At 27.9% G+C, this 16,772-nt stretch overlaps 1 protein-coding gene across 3 annotated transcripts in view; it reads left to right on the top strand.

Moving 5' to 3' along the window:
• The window catches only part of LOC107449547 (visual pigment-like receptor peropsin), a 100,965-nt gene that overhangs the window by 16,071 nt on the left and 68,122 nt on the right, over nucleotides 1-16,772 (top strand). Inside the window, exon 1 of one of the 3 annotated variants that reach the window (XM_087150825.1) lies at nucleotides 2,155-2,422. The exons of the other annotated variants lie outside the window; for them this stretch is intronic. Within the exon in view, the coding sequence (XP_087006951.1) occupies nucleotides 2,293-2,422 (130 nt within the window). The 5' untranslated portion in view covers nucleotides 2,155-2,292. Of the gene's footprint in view, nucleotides 1-2,154; nucleotides 2,423-16,772 lie in introns of those variants that run through there. 3 annotated transcript variants of the gene reach the window in all.

Genomic DNA, 16,772 nt, shown 5'->3' with positions numbered 1-16,772 from the left:
GCACATTTCTAATAGGTTTAACGAATTACATGTCATTTATTTCAATTCAAATTTATTTTAATGAATTAGTATTTACTAAAAAGACGTAATTTTTTTTAAAAAAAAGTTTTAATATGGATTTTAATGATTGTTTTAAATTCTTAGAATTTTGTGCATTTGCAATGTACCTAAGTTAGTAGCGAGCGAAGCGGCCTTGGTTTGCGAAGCAAACCATATAAGATTGCGTAGCAATTTTCGGGGGTTGGCGAGTATTAGCTAGTAGAGGGCGCAGCCCTCTAGTATATTTATAATAGGTAAACAGAATAACTTTTCAGAAATATATTACCAGAAACGGTTAAACTTCTTTTAGTAAAATGTATGCAACATCAGACTAAATTTCCTATTCAGGAAGTTTCAGGATTTAATTCAAAGTTTTTTAACCGGTAAAACCATTAACCTGTTCTGTAATCATTATTTTAGAGTGATTGCTACATATCATAGCGCAGTTTTTTCAAGAAAAGCAAAATAAGTTTTGCATGATACAGTTAAAAAAAAATTGTTAAAGTTAATACGTTTTGTTAGTCGTAGATCATTAATCAATAGAGAGAAATGCTTCCTGAATTCCGGATCTAGAGTGAGACGTAGATTCGAATGAATATGGGGGGAGGGGAGAAATAATATTCTTTTACAGTTAGAAAAATGAAAAAAGTATTATCGGATTTTTGCGTACTAAGAGTCAGGCATCAAATATGCAAATTAATTGCAGCTATTCTTTTTTTTTTTAAATTGCAAATACTGATGTTCTTTTTTTACAACGGGATATCGTCTTGAAAATATCCCTCATTTTGTGCTTAGATCTTTGAAATATCTTTGGAATATTTTTACTCATTTATCAAAAGGGAATTTTATGAATTCATTTATTTTAATGATGGCCATTGTAAGGCTCACTATATTTCTTATCATTTAAAGATTTATGTCATTTAATTTAAAAGATCATTAAAATCATCTAAGTCATAATCATTTTAAGTTATAAAAATTTAAATCCATCGTAAAAAAAAAGGGAAAAAAATCGATGCGTTATTTTCTTAATAGATTATGTATTTTCAATCGATGCGTTATTTTCTAATAGATTATGTATTTTCAACTATTCCCTGGAACTGTTTATTAAAAATATCATATTATTACGTTTATTCGTCTATTTTTACTTATAGACATTAAACGATATCTCTAAGTGATTAAAAATTTTCTTTTCTACATATTATCGTTGATCAATTGGTTGATAAATTGTTGTATATAATGCTTTCTTTTAAATTTAAATCGAATTTTTCTACAATTTGGATTCGTTGAAATTTTAAATTAATAAAATTATTAAACTAATTAAATTATTTCATTTTATGGAATATTAGTTATTAAAAGCAGGGTAATGATCACAATGCTCAAATAATCGTTCTTAAAAACCAACTTCAATGAACAATTTAATACAAAAAAGTCGCTGATTATTTATTTAATAAATTGCTTAAAAATGGAGTAATTTTAATTTTTTTTAAAAAGTTTACACATTTCAAGAGTTTACACATTTTCGAACACTAATCTTTTCTTTTAAATTTTTTTAATGAAATTAAAAAGAAATCCCTTTTTGATCCCAACCCCCTCAGTTGCTTCAAGATGTCGGAATCCACTTTTTAATTTAATATTTTGGACTATAATTGTGAAAAACAAATCGTCTGCAAAAATTATCAACTATCAAATCTCTCATAGAGTATCTTTAATTTTGTACTAAACACCTTTAAAGAGAAAAAGCCAAATGATTGAATTTAGTTTTTGTCATTTTCTCAAATTTTTTAAGTATATATGAGAGCATATATTAAAGTATAGCTATATATATATTACTGTTATATAACAAATATTTAAAAATTCTTGAGAAATCATGTAAAACGAGCCAGAAACAGTTCTTAATGGCACGGGATTTTCTTTCTCACAATTTCTTTATTCTGTTTATTCGGATTTTCTTTACACACTCAAAGAAAAGATATAAATAAATAAAAACAAAAAAAGTTTTGTGTGTTACATATTTTTTCTTTTGATTTTCTGTTGGTCAAGAACAATTTTTTCGCATCAAGCGCAGGAAAAGGTGCGCCGTGAGGAGAAAATAATCGTTTGCTTCACTTTGAGGCAGCATAACTTCGCTACCCTTTGTCTGAAACGGAAGCAGACGAGAGATAGAGAGGAATTTTTCGCTGGATCGAATGCTAACGGAATTGCAACTCAACTTTTCTTTTGACACTTGTTTTCGATTCTGATCGGTTCTATGTTATGGATGATAAAGATTCCACAACATCTTTGGAAGATTTATCGACCATGGATTTCAAAGACACTTTAACCAATCCGTCTAATTTCCCTCCGTCAACACACGTGATTATAGGAACTTATTTAGTTATTGTCGGTGAGTCAAAAATATCCCTATTTAGTTTCCTGAATAAGTTTGATAAATATGTTTCCTGAAATATTTCTAAAATCATATTTGAAAACATGTCTAATTTCTAACTGTCATTACACGTGAATTTATAGGAACTTATTTAGCTATTGTCGGCAAAACAAATATATCCTTATTTAGCTTCCTTCGGCTATTTTGTATCCTAAAATATTTCTAAAATCTATTTAATATATTTATTTAGTTTCCTTAGATTGTTTTGCTTTCTAAAACCATATTTGAAAATGTTACGTTTAATATAATATATTAGTATACGAACTTACTTAATTACTCTTTACTAGATCCAGATAACTTGTAGAAAAAATCATTATTTTATTTCCAATACGAGTTGTTTCATAATATTGTTTAATAATTTTGTAATAATTTTGTTTCTTAAAATAACTATATAAAAATATATTTTAAAATATATATACTTCATATTCATTTTAACTAATTTTTTCCTGATATTAATTTTAAATATTTTTTTAAATAAAAAATCAAACAGTGCAGAATCGAAAAGAATAGGTAAACACTTTTAAAATGTATCCAATTTAAATATTATATTCATTTCTCGAAAAGGGGGTTGCATATACTGCCTATTTTAACCAAATTAAATTTGTTTACATAATGAATCAACCTTAAAGTGATCTAGCATATTTACAGGTAAAATTATGGGCACAATTAGAATATAAAAATACTCTCAAATCTGCGATGAATCAATTGTATAGAAATTATTATTTTCTTATTGATAAATTGTATCTAGTTTTCTAGCTTTTTCTTTTATAATTATATTCTATTTTTTAAGAAATTAGCGCAATTTTTATTCATTTTAAACGAAAAAGTCCTGCCTTAAAATCGTTTTCCTGTATTTTTTGCAACCAACGTTTAAAACTTATTTAATTTAAAATTATTAATACGAATATTTAAGAAAAAAATATGATAGTTATTATCTATTAATTAGATTTATCTGATATATTTCATACATTTATTTGTACTCATCATTGTTGAAATGCATGCATAAATTAGTTCCAGAAGTCAAAGTCAATAATACCTTGCTACTGACCTTCAGTTGATGACATCTGCGGGGGTGAGTCAGCGTCCTGTGGAAAACAGTTTTCAAAGTTATAAGAATCACGTGAAATTCAAAATGGAGACGGAAGGAAATAGAACCACGTCTTATTTAATGTTTAATGATTAAAGAAGAAAAAGAAAAACATAATTTTTACATAATTTGAAGCAACATTATTTTTTTATTTATAAAAAATTCCGAACATTTCACGATTTTCTTCTCTTTGCAAAAGTAAATTATCAGCTGTTTAAAAGAGAATTATCAGAAAGGTTTTATTGAAAAAAAAGAAGAAAAATACGATAAAAATTTTTCTATGAAAACGAAATTGTACCCCTTTGAAACATCTTATATTATGAGTTTTTTTCGGAATTGTTATATGACAAAGAAAATTAAATTTGATTCGGGAAAAAAAAATTCCTGGTTTCTGTTAAAATTTTTTAACTATGAAATGATAATTTGCCTAAAATGTCACATTAAAAAATTCTATTCAAGGCCCCCTAGTGATATTTTATGTAATTAAATAATGAATTATCTGAAGGTATGAAGAAAAAAAAACGAAAAATGATGTGAAAGCATCCATATCCTGTAATTCCTTTATAATATATTATAATAAATTATTCGTCATGATTTATGAAAAAAATGTCATTGTGAATTATCGTTGAGGATTGCTTTGTCTATTTTATCCGAAATTATATAGTGGAATTAGGGAAATTTTAAGTTAGGTTGTAAATACTGAACTTGAATATGCTGAAATGCAGTTGCTCATCTATTTGAATTCTATATATATTTTTTAATTCTGGAATTCTATCTCTCTCTGGAATGTAACATGAGCTGTGCCCACGATGAATTGTGCTCGTGACGAATTATGCCCACGATGAATTGTACTCAAAAAGAATTGACACTGTGACGAATTGACGCAGAGCCATAATCGCACCGTAAATTTGCTAAAACATTTTTTTAATAACTTTTTTATGATACTGTTGTTCCATTTGAATGATTCAAATTAACACCTTAAGATAGAAGCAATTTACCTTAGATAATAATTTAAGGTATTTATATTATGGTTCTAACAAATTTTTCTAATAGTACCGTAAAAAGAACAAAACAATATATAACTTTTAATAAACAAAACAAAAAAAGCATAATAATTGGGTATCGTAAATCTAAGGGAAACAACCTTTATTCATGTAGTTTTATTACAAAAAAAAATGTTAGCTCTTGTTCACGAATAAAAATTTAAAAAAAAATAGTCAATAACATAATTGTAAATAAGTTTTAAGAATATTAAAGGAAATAAGAGTTGTAGAATATTATCTTATTTTCTAAAGCTTAGTTTCTTTAAAAACAAATAAATTCTGATGCAAATTCTTGTAACATTCAAAATGTTTCATCATTCTTATCATTTATTTAGTTTCCGAAATACCATTAGTTTGTTTTTCAAAAACTGAATAATTAACAATATCGCATGGATTATATAAGAAATAAAAAATATACAAATAAAGTTATTAGCACTCTATGCACTTTTTGATAACTGAAATGTGAGAAATTACTAAATATTACGCATGGATGATATAAAAATAGTTTAATTATGTCAATTGAAATGAATATCTCTGAATGTTTTACTTAAAGTTTAGTTGTAACACATCATAATTTAATGTAAGGCAATTTTGTTTTTAATAAAAATAAAAGCATGAACACTAAAAAGCATACGAATTAATACCGACTTTTATGAGTTAGCTTCAAACTCTAAGTGACATTTCCTTACTAAATTAATCCTTTTATTTAAATCCTGTCTGCCATGCCTCTTCTTAGTAAGATTAAGCTACTTAAATTTGGAGTAAAATTAATTATACCTGCTTTAATGACAGTCTATCTTAAGTATGACATTCTGTCTAGCATCGTATGTAACATTTTCGATGGCGTGTTTTACTTAAGTTAACTAATTTTTTATCCTCTAGTTCTTCCGAGCCTAAGTATTATTAGTTCATATAACAGGAATTTTTATTCAACCTTGTTAATGAGGCAGCTCTTTTTTTTAAAAAAAAAATATTTAGTTTTTTGTTAAACCGTTTTAAGATTTTGCTTAAATTACAATTACGAACACGTTAAAGGAATACAATAAATAATGAGATCTACTTTATTACTATTATTTTGCATTAGAAGATGAAAGAGAGTGTATATTTTCCTAAAACAACATTTGAAAGATGCAGACCATATTCTTTTTATTAAAATATGAACTATAAAACGCATTTTTCTTGCCATTTCGCGATGCCTATTATATTTCTTATGATGTTTACCAACAAATGAAAATAACACAAAGAAAGCATCAAACATTTTATCATACACTTTTATTATTTCTTTCCTGTTTCATTCAGTCAATTTGAAAAATTTTAAAGAAACTTTATTGTCTGAAGTCAATATTCTTCCTGTTGAAGGAGAATTCCATATCATTTTTACTGAACATTTAATAACTAAGAAAAAAAAGTAAAGAAATTAAACGATTTACAAAATATACAAGCAGTCGATTTTTTTCAGAAACTCTTTCAAGATTTCTTTACAACTTTATTTTCAAAAGTCGTTTTTTCGCATGCAACATATGGTTATGACCTTTTTCAAGTCACGTAATCCATACTATATAGACTTCTTTGTTACCAGCAAGAAGTAATTGTAAGACTGGATAAAGATATATTATTAAAATCTCAAAATATTCATTAAAATCAGTGATATTTTGGCTCCGAAAGGGCATTTTACAGCTCAGTCTGGAATAATCTTTTAAATAAAGATTACATTTCTAACAAATTAAAGACAATTTATACGCAAAGTGATTCAAAGGAAACTTTTTTTAATTATGTGATAGAGATTGTTAAAAAGTTCTCATCCGTTAAGAAGGGCTAATCTACAAATAAAATATAATTCATTTTAGGTTTCGTTTCAAGATCCATTCATTCGAATTAGCTATTAGTTTAGATGTTCTATAAATGTATTTACCGAACAAAAGAGAACCAAACAATAATTCGATCTAAATTTCTATAAACTCAATGTACACACAACTAATATAACGTACTGAAACCGACTTAACCGAGTTATAAAATTTATCTGAAAAATATAGTGGTAAGAATAACAGATAAGCTAAATTTCATTAGGGTCTCTCGGTTTTAGGGACTTTGTATTTTCTAGAACAAGGTGTTTTTTTAGAGAAAGAATTTGATAAGAACAAAAAAAAAAAAAAAAAACGTTGTATAATAAAAAATATCGATCATTGAGTCAACCAGACATATTTTCTTACGTAAGACTTCCTGAACTCCAAATACAAAACATCCCTGTTTTTTAACGTTGTAGTTATCGTTTTATTTTTTTTTATTTAAGTGCGTAATTTGCCCGAATTGCATAAACATGATGAACATGTGAATTTAATTTCAACATCGCGTAAGAAATATTTAATAAAAGTAAAAACTTTATTTAGTTTACCCCATAAAACATGTTTCATAGAGTAATGATTTGTTATCCATCAGATGCATTAAATCCAGTTGACGGGATAAACTGAGTTTGAGGGTAATGGGATAAATTGCAAACTATATATTTCTAAGCAGTCTGTTCTATCAGTTTTTAGGTGATATTTTTTACTATAAGATAAGTACATTACTTTAGGACACAGTAATATATAATCTTGAAATTTTATTTGAAATAAATATTTAATCATGATATTAATTTATACACGATATCTTAGAACACGGCATTAAAAACCGTTTATTTTCGGTTAAATTTACTTTTCAGTTTCGTATTTTTTTATGAAATGTATGGGGATAAGAACTAAAATTTTAAAAACCAGAATTTACGGTAGACCATTACAGCATAAAACAAACAGCAAAATTACCGTTACAGCAAAATTACAGAATGAACGGTTTAAATATCGCATATTTTGGTTTCATTAACCCGAATTATGTTGTTTTTTTTGCCAGAAGTGCTATTACTATATAGAACAGTAATTATGCCAGATTTTTTTTTCTCTGTGAATACACAAATTTAATGTTAAAATAGCAATAGAAGTGCAATAGCTATTGACGTTATTAATAATTTTGAATATTGATTTTGGCAATAAACTTACAAGAAAAATAAGGAGGCATAGTAGAGATATTTGATCAACGAAAACAACTGAAGGATTCCTAAAAGTAGTACCGTGAAACCTCCAAGAAGGACCACCTCTATGTAGCGATCATCTCTATTTACGACCACTTTCAGTGTGCACGGAGCTTTTTCTATAAGAATATGTGTTGATAAAAAAATCTATCCCAGCAAATCATTAAAATCTCTCATTAAATCGATCACAAAATCGATCATTAAAATCTCTCACAGCAAACATCTGCACCCTATGCGGAAAAGGTTAAATGAGGAAAAGCGAAAAAATATCAAAACAAAAATTTAACAAAACAAATAAGTAGATTGAAATGTATGTTTGTGTGAGGCTTTTTATTTTAAAGAGTTCTTTTTGAGGATATAGCCTCATGTTGCAGTCAGTGTGCACTAAAGACGATGCTATTAATTATTTATTTAAAATAGCTTTATCATTCATAATTGGTAAAGCTATTTTAAATAAATAATTTGTTTTACACATAACATGGGATCATTTTTATAGACGCTCAATCATAATTGGTAAAGCTATTTTAAATAAATAATTTGTTTTACGCATAACATGGGATCATTTTTATAGACGCTCAATCATAATTGGTAAAGCTTCATAATTGGTAAAGCTATTTTAAATAAATAATTTGTTTTACACATAACATGGGATCATTTTTATAGACGCTCAATCATAATTGGTAAAGCTATTTTAAATAAATAATTTGTTTTACGCATAACATGGGATCATTTTTATAGACGCTCAATCATAATTGGTAAAGCTTCATAATTGGTAAAGCTATTTTAAATAAATAATTTGTTTTACACATAACATGGGATCATTTTTATAGACGCTCAATCATAATTGGTAAAGCTTCATAATTGGTAAAGCTATTTTAAATAAATAATTTGTTTTACACATAACATGGGATCATTTTTAAAGACGCTCAATCATAATTGGTAAAGCTTCATAATTGGTAAAGCTATTTTAAATAAATAATTTGTTTTACACATAACATGGGATCATTTTTATAGACGCTCAATCATAATTGGTAAAGCTTCATAATTGGTAAAGCTATTTTAAATAAATAATTTGTTTTACACATAACATGGGATCATTTTTATAGACGCTCAATCATAATTGGTAAAGCTTCATAATTGGTAAAGCTATTTTAAATAAATAATTTTTTTTACTCATAACATGGGATCATTTTTATAGACGCTCAATCATAATTGGTAAAGCTTCATAATTGATAAAGCTATTTTAAATAAATAATTTGTTTTACACATAACATGGGATCATTTTTATAGACGCTCAATTTTATTCACTGATGCTTCTTTTCATAACGCCAAATTATATGGCACTGACTGAAATGCCTTCGATAACCATTTTGAAGTCAATGGAGGTAATCTCTAAGAACAACCATCAACGGCCATTTTACTGTGGAACGCTCCCGACAGGTTTCACGGTATAAATTCTCCGGAGGTTGAATTAATACTGTGGGTAACAATGAAGAGTTAAGATTTTATAAAGGAAGTAATGTTCGTTTTTCGAAATGTTTTCCATTTTACTGTTTTCGTATACTGCTGTTCCATGGAGCTTAGTGTTTTTAAAAAGTGCTTAAAGGGACTTATTTTCGATTTTTAAAAAGCTCTTAAAGGTGATTTTTTCATTGAGTGTTTTTATAAAGTGCTTCATTTTCCATTTTCGAAAATGAGTTTTTTTTCTTCTCTTTACCATGTCAATTTCCGTCACGTATTATACAGAAGCGTGCTTTTCACATTGTTCTATTCAACGTTTTTCACAATTCATTCAACTACAATTTATTACGGCGTACAGTCGGTCCATAGCGTATGAAAGCGCCAATAATTTTACAAGTTTGATGAAATACTTGGGAGTCCGCATGTGAGTGTACTAAGCTGGGTTCGGTGAGATTATGTATATTTTGCAAGATATTCTCCATTTTAGGCTTCACTTTCCACCCTCTGATATCGAACAGAAAAATCTCTCGATAATGGCTAATAGAATCAAGAAAAAGAGTTCTTTTTCAGAAACTGGTTATTTTATCATCAGGGGTCTGTCCAGACATTTTGTGAAAGGTCCGTTTTTCGTGAAATTGTGAAAAAATTACTCACATTCTTTCAACCAGGGTCCGCTTTTATGAATTTGTGCAAATAGGGTCCGGTTATTGCAAAAAAAAAAACTTTTTCAAGGAGTTTTTAAATTGTAAAGATATACAAGATTATGCTCTGCACTGTAAAATTATAATAAAAAAATTTAAATTTTAAAAAATAAACAACAATTGCTGCTTCTAAATTAGAGATGCAACATACAAATATTTGGTATTTAGCCTATACTGCTGAACGCAGAATATTAATTTCGAACGAATAAACAGCTTCTGCCGAAGACAAAACTTAATTCGTTTACATCCATCTTTCTTGTTTTCTGCCCTGGAAAGGGTTTATTCGATTAACAAAATAATAATGAAGATAAACAAATTTGTGAAGGGTCCGATTATAAGAAAAATCATTTTGTGAAGGGTCCGTTTTTAAGTTAAAATATTTTGTGAAGGGTCCGTTTTTATGAAAAGATATTTTGTGAAGGGTCCGTTAACGGACCCAAATTTCTTCTAAACAGACCCCTGATCATGATCATGTTAAGTCTTTGAAAATTATTTTTCATTTTGTTAATGTATATAGTGCTTAAAAATATTTTTGAGTGCTTAAAAAGTACTTATTAAAAGATGCTTATTTTTTGAGTAAAGAAATATGCCCCAATGTTGGGAGCCTAGCAGTTTTTTACTCAACGTGAAGATACAATTTTTGTATCTATAATATGCAGTGGCTTGTAAGCTTGTCGTAATAACGGACTGATCGTTATTTCGAAGATTTACTCTCTCTTTTTCTTTGTATAAATATTTAGCTATTTTATTCTCATAGTTCATACCTTTATGTAATTAAAACCTTTCAACAGCCGAGTTAAAAAGTAACAAAGGGGAAAATTATTTTTCTGTGAAAGAAAGCGTACAAAACTGATTCAGATCGGGATTTTATTTTATAGTAAATGGTATGAAGTATGTATTTAATTTCATTACATAGGCAGTAATTGGCTTTAAATATTGATAGTAATGGGTATTATGATTTAGTGTTGTAAGCAGTTGTTTATTTAATACAGTATTGGTAGTATTGTTTTTTTATAACAATATTGATTGTAATTCATTTCGTACAACCATTTTGTCATTTTGCAATTCATTTTATTGATAGAAATTAGATTAATATTATAGTATTGGGAGAAATTGGTTTGATAAATTTTTGGGTCAAAATAATTTTTACATCAGAATTTTTTTTTACTTAAATAACCATTAAATAGGTATGAAATTATTGCTTCGAATAAACATTTAATTACCTAAATTAAGTAAAACTTATTTCAATAAGTCAAAAACGCTTAAATACTTGTCATAGATTTATATCTTTAATAACACAGTATACTCGCAATATTTCGAAAACCTTGCTATGTCAATAAAATATTTTTGTACCTTGGCATTATTCATCCACATAATGTTAATTAGAATTCCTATATGGAAGAGTTCCGTCTTAAAACCTTGTTGTGTTGAAATTTTTTTCGAAACAGAAAAAGAATTTTTTCAGAAAAATCACGAAATAAGTTTCTTGTAAACCAATTCTTTTCTATTCAATGCTGAATTATTTTTGTCTTACTTTTAAAAATAAAATTATCATTGTTGTATTTAGACTTATAGTCAACTATTATTACAAACATTTTTATTAGTAGTTATTCATATGTTTTACGATTAGATTATTTTAGAGTATAGTTTTCTACTTTTTAGAACATATTTAGTTCTGAACTCGCTTTATCGAAATTTTTTTAGCGTCCTTTCAACTTTGTGATATGGAGAATATACCGTATTTTGTTAGAGCTCCATCGCATGCAAGGAGGCGCTGGAATTAAATTCATGTCAAATGATTTCCTGTTGTTTTAAGTTTAAATTTGAATCAAGCAGTTTATATGCAGTTCCCGGGAAGTACTCAAAAGCATGTAATTCAAATTCAAAAGGGATAATTCTGCCGAAACATTTTGTCCAAACGAGGTTGGATCTAGCAGAGCGGTTGCAAAACTATTCAACTTAATTGCATTACATTTGGTAACTCACCGTAATTTTCAAATCTAATTAACATGACGACATGTGTGTTGACGCTTGTCTGTATCTCTAAGTGTAAATTTGATTGCGATCTTCAGAATATTAGGTAGCATTCTTTAATGAGAATTAAATTGCTCAAAATCGTTATTCTTCTTCCGAAAGGTGTGGCCAACCGTAATAGATGAATCTCATTATCTAAAGAAAAGGAAATATGCGAGCTATTTCTAATTTTTCGAAGATATACTAGTATTAAATATTAAAAAGGTGGGGAAATGTTATTTATATTGGTTATGGAATTAAATCGCAAGTAATGTATATCTTTTTCCATGCAATTCTGACTAACAGTGATTTTAAGTCTAATATTATAAATGAAAAACTAGATGAGTAAGATATAGAGAACTGAATAATTTACAATTGTCCGCATAATTTTGTTATCAGCAAAATTTCTTCAGCTACCAGAGAACTAACTTTAACCTTTTTTCATCAGGAAACTTTGTCTTTCATTTCTCTCCCTCAGTGGACTGATCGTTAAGACACGGTTCCCAGCCGAAGTCAAGCATCACTGGCTGCGGTCAGAGTTCGGGGGGCAACCACTTTGATCACCCTGCATAGAGACCGAGGGTGCGCGGTATAGGTCCTCGTTAAACTGCTTTACCGCAAAGTGTTCGACTTCACGCGCAAGTCGTCGGGCTACTAAAGCAGGGGAGCCATCCCCTCTGCAGAGGATCAAAATTACGATCGGTAAATAAATCTTCGGATTATCCTCAGGGATGTTTCTCAGACCGTTGCCAATAGTTCATTGTGCAGCTCTAGTGCGACGTAAATGAAGTACCAACACACCATCTTTTTTCATTTCTCGAGTTCTAGATCCAGAGCCAGCATAAATGTGATTTAAAAATAAAAAAAAAAAACTCCAAGAATGACTGTATAACAAAGTGTGTTAAACCTGAATTTAATCTGATTGAAAAATTTCAAGGTAGTATCAGAAAAAATTCCAAATTTATAATAAAAAAGTACTTTTTGTTTTATCTAACTCAGTTGAAAATAGTTAAATTTTTACAAACTAAAAAAAAAAATGTTTAAAGGAATATTCAGCTTCCATTTCAGTTTAATTAAACTTTAATATTTGCCCTGATGTTAAATGTGAATATTGTGCTGTAAAAATGCATATAAAATGTGTATAAAAGCTGCGTGATTGGGGTAAAAAACGATTTTGCACGTAGAAGTTAAGGTTACCAATGTGAATTTGCGCGATTGCGACCGACGAGAATTATTATAAAACACAAAATGAGAAAACGCAATTTTCCACGTTTTATTTCAGAAACTAGAAATGTGACATCAAATGAGTTATAAAATGTACTTGAAAAATTTATCCTGCTGTGAATAAAAAAATCTTTACGCTTTATGTTTTTCGTTCAGACGTTTAAGAACTTCTAATTTCGCCATTGAAATCGATACCGTCTCGTCACTTTAAACAGAAAAAGAAGAAAAAAATGTACAAGGTAAGGAAAATAAAATCCCGAATTTCAAGAATAAAAGTTATTAATGCTTAAAGATTCTTACAATTTAATAAGATATTTTTTAATGTCATCATTCAAAATATTTATGTGTAACGCCTTAATTTTAAGTATTTATTAGCAAGTGTAATATTTCCATTATTATATGCTCAAAGATTATTTTGTTAGTACTTAGCATTTAAGATTTTTGTTTCCTAGTGATAATACATACAAAACAATTGCTAGTACAGTTATAAATAATAAAATATATTAAAATTAGGCATACCAATTAAAAATAAATATAAGGACACTTTTATAGTTTAGATTATTAGCGGACAAAATGTTACTATAAAAGTTTTCTTATATGCTTTCATTTATTTAACAGTAAAAGCTAAAAACCAAAATTAGAAAATGATATGAAAACGATGACGACACATATTTCTAACTTTAAAATGTTTTTTTAATACTAAAAGCAATACCAAGACTATAAAATTTTGAGCAGAAATAATTTGTTCTCAGTGTAAAGTTTGACAGCTAGTATCAGAAAAGTGTCGAACATTCAACTCATTTCTTACTGAGAGCAGCAAAGTTTCCTCTAGTTCTGATTTTTGAGATCTGTGTGCGGCGGCGTGACGTCATGAGGTGGGGGAATCGTAGCTTTGAGTATGGAATCTATATCTTCTCTTTAGCCCTGATCTCAGGGAACTTATGTCTGAAAATAAAGGAAAGTAGAGGAATATCTACACTTTGCATGATGTGTATGTGCACATGAAAGATATTTTGTTTTGATCCATGGAGGATATTTTGTTGGGCGGAACAAATTTTTCAAGTACGAATCTTTTTCTATTTTTGGACTAATTATTAATGCAATGTTTTATATTTTGTGTAGATATCTTTGTTTTCTAAAAAAAATTGGATTGAGAGCTTTTTTTGAATTCTTTGTGTTTCAATTTTACTTGATTTAGAATAAAGTATGCGAAACTTAGGTGGTAAATTGTTTACAATTATTTGATGGGTCATAAACACAAGCAGGCAAATATAATCTTTCTGTATTTAAATTACGCTTGAGGCTGAGGCAATCTTAACGTTTGATTTAAAAAAATGCACTTTCCTTAATTGAAAATAACCATGTTTACTTTTTAATTTCATTTAAAATGAGATATTTTTTGTATGAAGCAAAGAATTTATCAATCTTGAAAGTTGGTCCGCTTCTTTTTTCATATTCAAAAACTGCATAATATGAGCATTGTTCTCACTGTGTTAATTGAATATTGTGAAATTATAAAGTAACTGAATTTAAAGATGTTATAGCAATATACTATATGAATTTATAGATATTTACTATATTTGCCTACAGAAGTTTATATTCTTAACTTCTTTCATTCGCCGAAACTAGACAAAGGATTTTGTCTGTTTCTCCAAGTCTACTTGTTTAGTAAAAATTCTCATAGTTTTTCTGCATTTTAAAAAATACCCTAAAATGGAGTAAGTTTCAGAAGAAAAAAATTCTTACTTACAAAGAATTTTTACATTATAACTTCTTGAATATTTAAGTATGTATTACTAATATGTAATAAAGCGAGCCTTATTTATAGTAATAAGTTAAAAGCTTCTCTTTCTTTTTTTTTGTTCTAAAATTTTAAGTTCATTTTTATTAAATATAGATTAACATAATAAGTTAAATTATGAGTTAACATAATAAAAAACATTTCAAATCAAGATCATTTAATGTCGATCATAAATGGAAAATATTGCAGACCATTTATAGTTTATTAGTGTCATTAAGTTTTGTATTTTGATGGCAACAAAAATCCCTAAAATTCCCTATATGTAACATATTTTGTATATTACGCAACAGTTATCAGGAAATTTATATTGTTTTGCAAAATCTACTGGATTTTTTCATAACCACGTCGGCAGCAAGGCATAGGAAATGGTAACTAAAAGAGATTCTATCTTTTCGATTTTCTTAAAAATATTCTGACACAGATAACTTTTGACAGTCAAGGTTAAATTTTAAAATTCCTTTTTTTGGCTGTTCTATTTATGGTAAATTCATTTTTTTTTTTTTTTTTTACAGAAGAAGGGCGAAACTTAAGTTAGTAATGTAAATCTTTTCTCAAAAGTCGCATCCATTATTACTGCATATTTTCTTCAAATGAATTAAATCAACAAAGATTATTTTTTGAAATAAAAGGGAAAATAAATCGCAATAATTATTTTTTTCATTGATATCCATCACATTATACAAAATCCATGTGCTAGGTTTTAAAAAAAATCCATTTACGAAAGGGGTGATACCGGGGAAAAATCAATTTAATCTGACCTCACTCGCTTCTTTTTGTCAATCTCTAGCAATTTTTAATCAATAACGCAATAAAATCTTTAGTATTTCTTTTACTCGAGTCATTTTAAGGTAATTAATAAATGTGCACGTCTTTTTCAACAATCTTACAGAAATTGATTTTACTGTGAAAAAGAAAAACACTTGTATCTCTTAGTCTATTTGTTTTACAAACAGATTTTAATTGTAAAAGATGAAATTAAAAATATAATTTATAAATTGAGTCATTTTTGCTTCTTATTCAGTTTTAAAGCAAAAAATGTGCCAATTTTTGCGAAAAACATTTTGTTTTTTCAAATTTTGACGTCATTAAATATTATTTTATTGAGAATTTCCAATTACTAGTTTTACACCAAAAAGCACCTTTTTAAAAGATGTTGTGAAATATTCGATGAAAACAATTTTTCTCCATTGTTAATAAAAACTACCCTAATATCCAGTGCGCAAAATAAATAGAAAACGTACCACCCTGAATAACTTTTGATCTAATGATTGGATCTTCACGTTCTATGACACATTCTAAGTGGCTCGAGGTGGTGACAACAAATATTCTAATTAATAAGTACCTTCGATATTTTAAGTTACGAAATCAGACAGAAAAACGTACTTTCTCTGAATAAACATCAATGGATTTGGATTTCTGACCCCCTTAGGTATGGGGAGTAAACACAATCTGGGGAATAGGGTCCTAATACTTTCGTCAGGAGAGAGGTCTTAAGTTTGAAACCCTTTAATGTTAATTTTACTTTTTGCGTATTTCGCTATATCTGGAGAACATTTTAAGGGAATCTAAAAATTTTTGCACACAATTATAAAATTCCGTTGGCCAAAGATAATTCCACGCAAAAAATAACTTTTTATTATTTTATTTAATAATAGTCGAAAGAATGCTGATTTGTAAGGTATAAAATTTTTTGCGTCATTTTAAGGAATATAATTTTACATGGCAGAATACAAAATTTGAGCAAAATCGGTTGAATACTTCCTAAGAAATTGAAGCTAAAAAAAGGCCGGATGTTTAAAATTCAATTTCTCAAGAACTATTCGACCAATTTTTATAAAATTTCGTATTTTGCCATGTACAATTATATCGTTCACTATATCCGGGAGTTCACTCTAAACCATGTTCATTATATCTGGG

This window comes from Parasteatoda tepidariorum, chromosome 1 (genome assembly GCF_982258835.1).
Source record: "Parasteatoda tepidariorum strain Cologne lab strain chromosome 1, Ptep-v5.0, whole genome shotgun sequence".
Classification (NCBI taxonomy): domain Eukaryota; kingdom Metazoa; phylum Arthropoda; class Arachnida; order Araneae; family Theridiidae; genus Parasteatoda; species Parasteatoda tepidariorum.
Note: the sequence above shows the minus strand (reverse complement) of the source record. Positions and strands in the feature narration are given on the sequence as shown.